Here is a 10000-nt window from a genome sequence, read left to right as displayed (position 1 = left end):
GGAAATCAACGTAATGGAAAAATGTTTGCCTATGTTAGCACAAGTTCGACAGTATTACATTGCGAGTATTTTGTAAGTCAACCGAAAGAGATGAAATACTGGTTGAATTTGTAATTTACAATAATGGAGTTCTTTGGGGTTGCTGAAGCTAGTAGACATAAATTCATACTTTCACACAGGTATATATTTTGTGCTTATATATAGATATATATATATATATATATATAATGTTTATATGTTTTATATATATATATATGTGTGTGTGTGTGTGTGTGTGAATGTTGTGTTGTCGTGTGTGTTAAGATAAGACTTGAAACAGTTTCCTAGTTAAATGGTTCTTGTAGAATTCAAGCAAATAACTTTTGTCTAAGGAGACTAAATGTTTGATTATAACAAAACTGATGTTGCATTTGCAATCATCAGAAACATTTTTAGTGACCAAAATGACCATTTTAAATTGAAGGGGTTACAAAAAGTTTACAGATACTGCGGTTGTCATCTTACCTATCTCTTCATATTACGATTTTTTATACTCCACCTTTTAAGCATGAACACGAAGTTGAAGACGCAGTTGAACAGCGTCATGAAAAGGTCGGCCACCGAGAGATTCACCAGGAAGTAGTTGGTCGTCGTCCTCATGCGCTGGTTTCCTGAGGGAAAAAGAAAGGAAGAAGGTAATAGTGGAACTGTGAGATGATTATGTAGAGTTTATTAACGCCTAACTTTCTTTTATCATCATTCCCGTATCATCTTTATCGTTGTGGTGATTCATCATCACCTGTCGATATTTCATCGAGGCTCTACATCAAGGTGTAGACCTTGCTTTATCTAGGTCTAGAGAATTCTCAAGATCTTGCTCTACCTAGACCTTGCTCTACCCAGGTCTCAAGAATTCTCTAGACCTTGCTCTACCTAGGTCTAGAGAATTCTCCAGACCTTGCTGTACCTCGTCTAGGCCTTGCTCTACGCAGGTCTAGAGAATTCTCTAGACCTTGCTCTACCTAGATCTTGCTCTACCCAGGCCTAGAGAATTCTCTAGACCAGGGGTTCTCAACCTTTTTAATCTTATGTACCCCTTGAAGTCTTTCAGTACTGATCACGTACCCCTTACCAACAATGCAGCATCAGGAAGGGTAAAAAGAAATGCATGGTTTTTTTATTTAGTTTGTTAAGTTTAAATTGTGTTATGTTTGTGGAGCAGACAAAATTTTCTAGTAATGAGAGTATGTCACTATGAGTTCTTAGTGTTGATAGGAACTAGTACTTCACAGGAAAACGCTGTGACTGACTGCTAGCATGCAATACATATACCAAAACAGAACTATATCAGACAGTTTTCGATCGTTGTGGCAGTGAACTAGTATTGCTTGCAGCTAGTTGCAACTTATATAACTAGTAACAGTGATATAGTATGTCATATGTGTGTGTGTGTGAATAGCATATAAAAATAATAAAATAGAACTAAATCAGACACATTTTTTCAATAATTGTAACTGTGAGAAAGTGGTGCTATACAGCTTATAACTAGTTACTTATGGGGAAATTACTTCGGTCACTAGCACTTTCATTTATTTATGAAAAAGATAAAAAATAGTATTAAGAAGGCATTATGTTCCACTGACTGCAAACTAATGCTGATTGTTATCCCTTCGCAACTAGTTTTAGTAACTCCAGTTACTCATAGGGACGTTAGTTGTGTGACTGCATTAAATACAAGTATAGACTAATTCAGTGAGATGGTTCGGCCTGTTTCTTTGCTACCAACAAGTCAAAAAGACAGTCTGAAAGAGCCACTCTTATATCGTCTTTGACTGCAAGACGAACGTAACTTGCTTTTTTTAATCCCGTATCATCATCAGTGCTGAGAATCCCTGCTCACCGGTATGTAGAGGGAAACATGAGGCGGTTCAAGGTCACAGACTTTGTTAAAGCAGAATAAAAACTTCTCATTCTTGACCAGAATCTGGTCATTGACAAACTATTGAAAGAATCTTTTACAGCTGAGTAATTGACAAAGCACATGCAGGCCACTTTCTACAAACAGGTTTGCAGTCATTCAAAACAGAAGTATTTTGAGAAACCTGTCATGTACCCCAAAATTCCTCTCATGTACCCCAGGTCTATCCAGGTGCCCCAGGTTGAAACCCTTCTCTAGATCTTGTGACCCAGGTCTAGAGAATTCTTTAGGGCTTGCTCTACCTGACCTTGCTCAACCCAGGTCTAGAGAATTCTCTAGACCTTGCTCTACCTAGGTCTAGAGAATTCTCTAGACCTTGCTTTGCCTAGACCATTGCTCTACCCAGGTTTAGAGAATTCTCTAGACCTTGCTCTACCCAAGTCTAGGAAAATCTCTAGACCTTGCTCTACATAATCATTTCACAGTTCCATTATTACCATCGTTATTATCATCATGTATAGTTTGATATTCATCATCATCATCCTTATGATTTCTAAAACTGTTCAGTTTTATAATCATTGCTGACGTCAGGTTTCTTGTTTTAATCGATGAGCAGAAAGGTTTTACGTTAGTGAGACCTAATCGTATTTATGAGGAAGCAGTGATGGGTTTCTCAAGTTATGGCGTTTGATCTTAGCATTAATTACACTGGATAAAGTTATAAGTAAGTGAGGTAATGAATGTCATTTGACAGAGTTAGTGGCCATTCCAATGGCAGTTGCGGAATAACAAAAACTATTATAAATGATTCGTACAGCATAATCGTCCTTGTACGTATGCATGCATACATACATTCATCTGGCGTCAGGATTTTCGACTTTTGAGAGGCAATTTAAACGACACATTCAGACGGAAATAATCTCTGAGCTGCTAAGCTTTATTTATGGAAAATAATGTATTTTATAAACCGTGGTCTTAACCGAGATACAGTTTCTGCATAATTCGATGCAGAGGTTAAGTAGGTTAGCAGTAATCAGTTTATAAGCGGGGTAATTATTTTTCCATTAGAATGAACATGGGAACTAAAATCTCGATGAAACGTCATTTGGAAGAAGCTAATGACATTCCAGTTCGTACTGATTAATTCTGAGTAAATCATTAGCTTGCAGTTTTTAGAAAGGTGGTGTGGGGAGGCTTAGCTGACGTTAAAGAAAGCTATTGAAATTCTGTACATAGCTTTAGTTATTTTACCCATTTTTCTGTTTTCTGTTTCTGGTTAGCTTGGTTACCAGGCGGAAGAGAAATCAGTTTGGAATTTGTCAAGTCACTGAGTTATCCAAACAAGCACCTTCCATTTTTTTGTTTTCTGGAAAAGAAAACTATTGTGCCGGATTTGTTTGTCCGTCCGCACTTTTTTTGTCAGCACCTTTGTCTGTCCGCACTTTATTCTGTCGGAACTTTTTTCTGTCCGAACTTTTTTCTGTTCGTACTTTTTCTGTCCTCACTTTTTTCTGTCCGCCCTCAGATCTTAAAAACTACTGAGGCTAGAGGGCTGCAAATTGGTATGTTGATCATCCATCCTCCAGTCATTAAACATACGAAATTTCAGCTCTCTAACCTCAGCAGTTTTTATTTTATTTAAGGTTAAAGTTAGCCATTATCGTGCTTCTGGCAACGATATAGGATAGGCCACCACCGGGCCATGGTTAAAGTTTCGTGGGCCGCGGCTCATACAGCATTATACCGAGACCACCGAAAGATATATTATTTTCGGTGGCCTTGATTATACGCGAAACTTTGGCGCATTTTTTTACTTGTTTGTCTTCATGCTTGCTGCAGACACAAACACAATCGGATAAACTTCACGTGGTGCACTGTAGGCATTACTTAAAGGTTCTTTCCACAGTCCCTCTGGCACCTAACTACAACCTTTTTCATTCCTTTTACTGTACCTTCGTTCATATTCCCTTTCTTCGATCTGACTTTCCACCTTCTCTAACCACTGTTTCATAGTGCAACTGCGAGATTTTCCTCCTGTTACACCTTCCAAACCGTTTTCCTGTCAATTTCCGTTTCAGCACTGAAAGACCTCATAGGCCGCAGCGCTTGGCCTTTGGCCTAAAATCTATATTCCAATTCCGCTTCAACAACAACAACAATATTTTTCCCTGCGAGTATTGATTCCATTTTGAATAAAAACATCACGTTTTTATTGCAAGAGACTTATTTAACGCAAAGGCATTTTTCATTACGTGCACAGTCGCACAAACATTGCAATTACAGCTATTCATCTTCCAACCTTCGCGTCTGTTTTTTTACCATTCCATTTTTCCTTTGAGACTGGGCCAAATGATAGTGTTGGGTTGCTAATCCAAACGGCTTGTACGTTTAAAAACAAGTTAAAAAGCCCTGAATTCATATAAAGGTTCCTAAGTGAAAACCTCATGCATCCTTGTATAGCCAGTAACATTATTACCCAAAGAAGTACGCAGCGTTTGTCAGATTTAGATAGACTTCCTAAATTATTATCATCAGTTTTATCGCCACAGAACAGATTGCCCTGACAGAACCAGAAAATCTGAGTCGCACAAAAGAGACTTTGTCTACTACTGATGGAAACAGAACATCATATACTGTAAACCAAAAAGTACTTATATTTAATGCACTTGAATAATAAGAACATTTATGAATAAATATAAAGACTAGAAAAATTAATATGACACATATTTAAACGCAAGCTGGAGAAGAGAGGATACCGTAAAGAAATAACAATTAAAAAGTAATGCCGGGTATGGCGAAATTAGCAACCTACCCAGAACAATCCGAATGACGACAACGTTGCCCACACATGCCCCGAGGATCATGATGCCAAACGCTATGACCCAGAGTGCCTGTTGGTAAGCGGGCATCTGAAACGGAAGCTGGGTCGGTTTGGAGGTAGTGCTTCCGCCCATACTGGGTACGCCTGGTGAAGAAAAGAGCTGTTTGTGTAATTGAATAGGGAAATGAATTAGGTTTATATATAAGTATATTCATTACGCTATTGAATGGTGAGAGTAAATGTGTTTTTATTTTATCATCATGCCATTAAGTAACGTAGGAAATACTTTCACACACTCTAGCCAGTGAATCCTGAAGTACTGTATCGAGAGAAAGTGCTATCATACACTGCAGAATCATCACTGAACAAACAGACAAAAGACCACCATATATTCCTTTTATGGCGTCATAGAGTAAAAATATAAAATGTGTTAGCAGATTCCATTCACTGAGTAATTGCATGAAGAAAAACTGTCTGATCCGTCCGATTCATCTATATTTTATTCTGTCCGCACGAGTTTTTTTTTCTGTCCGCCCTTTTAGTTTTCTGTAAAAGAGCTGTTGTGCCGGCTTTGTCTGTCTGAGGCTTTATTCACTTTTTCTGGCCCTCTGATCTTAAAAACTACTAAGGCTAGGTTTGTTGATCATCCACCCTCCAATCAACAGACAAACCAAATTGAAGCCCTCTAGCCTCAGTAGTTTTGATTTTATTTAAGGTTAAAGTTAGCCGTAATCGTGCTTCTGGCAACGATATAGGACATGCCACCACCGGGCCGTGGTTAAAGTTTCGTGGGCCGCGGCTCATACAGCATTATAGCGAGACCACCGAAAGATAGATCTGTTTTGGTGGTGGCCTTGATTATACGCTCGGGGGCATTTTTACTTGTTAAAAAGTTACTGCTTCATTGTTCAGGCCCAGCTTAAAAGTTTGCATGTTAAACCGTTACTGTACAGAAAACTTCTTTGATTACGCCGAAGAAACTATGTGTACATAACAGAAACGCATTGTTACCATTTAAGAATTGTAATTTAAGGAAGTTTCGTTATTGTTATATGGATAAGAAAAGTCATTCCTATTGCATATACAGTCGGTTAAAGCAGTCAAACCTTTGGGCTCAACTTTTGGCCTGAACATAACTTATCACATGTTTATTATGTATACAGTCCAAATAATACTTTTATAGGCCGTTGGTGAGAGGGAGACGCGAATACAAAGGTTTCATAGGTGTTTCAGTTACAAAAGTTGCAGATGTATATCATGGACAGAAAAATAAGGAAATTAGATACAGGAATAGCACACGAGTTTCCAAGAAACATCTTTAATCTGTATTGCACTCTCAATTTTCATAAAGATTTGAAATATTAAAATTAACATTCTGAGAACCTGTCGAATTCGTCACTGCACCTTAGCTATCCATACGAGTCGAAGGAACATATAAACCTGCATTGAAGTAGAAAAATTAGGAAACAAAATAGGTAAAGTATATAACCATCTGGACGATCGTGCAGGCGATTAATGCAGATTTTGGTCGAATTAGTGGGCGAAATATGGGTTGATGCAACCTCTGCAGATTTCATTGCACTCTCGTCTTGTGTATTCTGGAAGAAATTTTGCCCGCATTGAAGTAGAAAAAATTAGGACACATAAAATAAGTAAAGTATATAACCATCTGGACGATCGTACAGGCGATTAATGCAGATTTTGGTCGAAATAGTGGGCGAAATATAGGTTGTTACAACCTTAGCAGGTTTCAGTGGGGGCTCGACCTGTGTGGCTGTAAACTGGAAGAAATTTTGATCAGGAGACTTCACAAAACAGCAACAGACCGGCACCATATCGTGAGGACTGTGGAATTAATTTTAGCGATTAAGTGTGAGTTTTGGTGTCTGCAACCTTTCATGATAAAAAAAATTCAATTATAAGGGTTAACATCTTATTGGTGCTTAGATTATACATAAATTTACTGTACATACATCTATGTACAACTATTCCTGAGCATATATATATATATATATATATATATATATATATATATATATATATATATATATATATATATATATATATATATATATATATATATATATATATATATGTATATATATGTATATATATATATATATATATATATATATATATATATATATATATATATATATATATATATATATATATATATATATATATATATATATAATGTGCAAAACGAGCTGTACTTACTTTTCATTTATTTTCATTCTGCTCAGTGGTTCTTTGTATCTTCGCTTACGTATGAAGTTTTATGCCCTTGGAATCACTCCCATGGAATAGGGACTCATCCAAAAATTCACAGACCCTCTATTCCAAAATTTGTAGGTACGTAGGTTTCTCCTTTATTGACCGTCAAGCTTCCATATTGGTGGGTGTGTTAATTTCAGTTTTATTATTATTCCAGATGACACGAAAGCTCGATAAATAAGTAGGATTGATAAATTTTGTCTGGTAGGTATAGGTAGGTATCCAAGGTTAGCATACATACATTTTACTTATCAGAGTGTATGTAGTGTTTATATATATATATATATATATATATATATATATATATATATATATATATATATATATATATATATATATATATATATATATATATATATATATATGCACTTCCACCTCTTTTTTGGCTTTCAATATTTTACCATAAAATTCAGCATTCTTTTCACACTACCATTGCGCTTGAATGCCTCGCAGTATCACCTGGAAAATCAGTCAGTTTAATAATTTATTAAAACGGCATACCTTACTCTTACCTGTTGGATGGCCTGTTGGACCGCCAGACTGCATCAACGTGTCGAAGACACGTCTGAGTACTGGGGGACTGGCACTGGCATTCGTCACGTACCAGTCGAGTCCAGAGTCACTGGAGTACAATAGAGCAGACCCGTTAAAGGTCTCCTCAAAAGTCTCTGTCGCTACTCTTTCCATCCTGTCTTCTGGTGTTCTATCGGTACTTCCTCCTTCCGTCTAGATGCAGTCGAATTGGAAACTTTGGCTCGTGTTAAATAAGAAAAACCTCCTGCGTAGATTCTGTAGAGTTATCGGCAGCGTCGTGGCTTGACATTTTACTCTGGGCTGGAGAGTTGGTTACGCACGCTCCGTCATGTGGGATTTAAATGTTGCATTTTTATTTTTATTATTGTTTTTATTACTTAATTTCGAGTGTATTTTTCCTGCATCAACTGAATGTCAATAAACCGTCATTTTTTCATGTTGAAGTTTCATCTGTTGCACATTATTTGTATCGTGTTTATTAGTTTCCACGGTTCATTTATATTTATTAATTAAATGCCAATAATTTGACTTTTTCTGGGACATGGGCAGTTACACCAATGATCTCACGCTGAAATTCAACTCCTGCATTTTCCTAATTTGTATGATTCTCATTCCTGTTTTATTAAATTTGATTTGCATTTCACAATGATTAGTCCATGTTTCAGGGAGACTGATAGTTATGCAAGAGGTTCCATGTTGAAATTCTGCTATATTACATTATTTTTATTGCTGTTCTTTGTGCTTTTGACTTTCATTAAACCGTTACAAATATGCTCAACTTAATCCTGGAAGGAAATGGTTTATGTAAGCGACATCATGTTGACAATTTCCGTTGCGAAATTTTTTCGTTGGGTTTTTACGAATTTTATTCGTGTGTGAGTGTGTGTGTGTGTGTGTTTTGCAATAATTTACTTTGCCAGTGGAGATATGACATTGAATCACTTTGTTTGTTTGTCTGTCTGGTACCGGTATTACGAGAAACCGATGAACAAACCTTAATGAAGCTTGGAGAAAAACTGAACAAGTGAACCCATTATGATTATCTGTCTTTTGGTGTCAAACCACATCTTTGTTACCCAGTAAAAGTTTGAGCGACTTTTATCACTTGGAGAGAGGCATGGCGTGCATGTTTCCACCAAAATTTTACGAGCGTCCGTTCACCCATTCTCGAGATATATTGCAGTGTGGCACTGATGTTGATTTGCGCTTTAAAAACACAAGATTCGTCTAGTCTGCACGGCAGATTCATTTGCCAAAATTAACTAAATTATAATAGTTAAGAAATGGGCTCACAACTGGAGACCACCGAGCACTACTGTTCATGATGCGGAGCACAACCTGGTTACCGTAGCAGGATCTAATGGCTGTTATTGTCCCTTTTGTAAAGCAACGACTCTCAGACAGAGGACCTTGGAATGCACGCCCAAATGAGATCTAGTTTCTTTTGGATATCTAGCCTCCTTTCAGGTGAAATCACCACCTTTACCGGCAAGCTAAATTAGGACAGGTGAAGTATAAGGCCACGGTTGCCTCTGCCTGGACAAAACATTAAATTTTCTCTTGCCTGCCTAAGACGTCCACAGCACTTGACCTAAACAGCTTTCCACACAGAACAGACGGGCTGAAAAGGAAGAGTGGTGTGGTTCCTTGGTAAGGAATCAGGTAGTGGGTTCAAAGATATTTGTTATAAAAACAGTTGTGTGAGATGTCGGTATTAAAGAGCAAAATTTGTATGTGGCATACATGGAACAAGAGGGGCTTATGGTAGAATTGAAAGAGATGTGACTCAGAGGATGATGAGGATAATTTGTGTAGAGGGTAATTTGTTGAGAGGGAATTAACACTTTTATGATGAAAGCAAAATTTTTTATGTCAAGTTAAACAGGTGTGAGAGAGATTAGCTGAGCCATACAAGCGAGTTTTAGAAAAGGGGATCTGCTACTCTTCTCGCATCATATGGTCTTCCAGATCTTTTGCAGAAATTGTGTTGTCTTCCTTGCTTCACCTACTCCGTGTTTCACGTTTTCTCTCACTCTAGTATCACTTGTTACATTTAGTTCCAGCTACCTGTATGAATCAACCACTTCTACTTGGTCTTACTAACAGTCTCTGCAGCTTCTCTTCACTACCACCAACTAAAACCGTAACAAACACCAGCACCTCCACAATGTTTGTCATTCCTCCTATCCTGCTTCCACAACTTAATCCTCCCAGTGATGAACCTACTGATCTGTAGGATAGGTCGACTGTACGGTGATGAGACGAATAACAAATAACATCGGGCAGTCCTTTATGAAAGCGAGATGGAGATCAGGTGAGGAAGGAAGGTCTAGTGCCGAAATAAGTAGGTCACAATGAGGCTAGAGAACCAAAACTGAATGACAGAGACAGTTAAGGGGGAGAAGAAAGGGAGGTGATAAAGAGAGAGAGAGAGAGAGAGAGAGAGAGAGAGAGAGAGAGAGAGAGAGAGA

General features: G+C 37.5%; 1 protein-coding gene across 3 annotated transcripts in view; it reads right to left on the bottom strand.

Annotated features, from left to right (window-relative positions):
- The window catches only part of LOC136830237 (tachykinin-like peptides receptor 86C), a 39684-nt gene that overhangs the window by 29565 nt on the left and 119 nt on the right, over positions 1–10000 (bottom strand). The window contains exons 1-4 of one of the 3 annotated variants that reach the window (XM_067089561.1): positions 9756–10000; positions 7497–8314; positions 4710–4862; positions 539–650 (exon numbers count right to left, since the gene is read on the bottom strand). The exon at positions 9756–10000 is cut by the window's right edge and continues 119 nt beyond it. In XM_067089561.1, coding sequence (XP_066945662.1) covers positions 539–650; positions 4710–4851 — 254 coding nt within the window. In that variant the 5' untranslated portion in view covers positions 4852–4862; positions 7497–8314; positions 9756–10000. The remainder of the gene's footprint in view (positions 1–538; positions 651–4709; positions 4863–7496; positions 8315–9755) is intronic. The other 2 variants (XM_067089559.1, XM_067089560.1) reach the window with 2 other exon arrangements.

This window comes from Macrobrachium rosenbergii, chromosome 46 (assembly GCF_040412425.1).
Source record: "Macrobrachium rosenbergii isolate ZJJX-2024 chromosome 46, ASM4041242v1, whole genome shotgun sequence".
NCBI classification, from domain to species: domain Eukaryota; kingdom Metazoa; phylum Arthropoda; class Malacostraca; order Decapoda; family Palaemonidae; genus Macrobrachium; species Macrobrachium rosenbergii.
The sequence above is the reverse complement of the archived record's forward strand: the minus strand, read 5'-3'. Positions and strand labels throughout refer to the sequence as shown.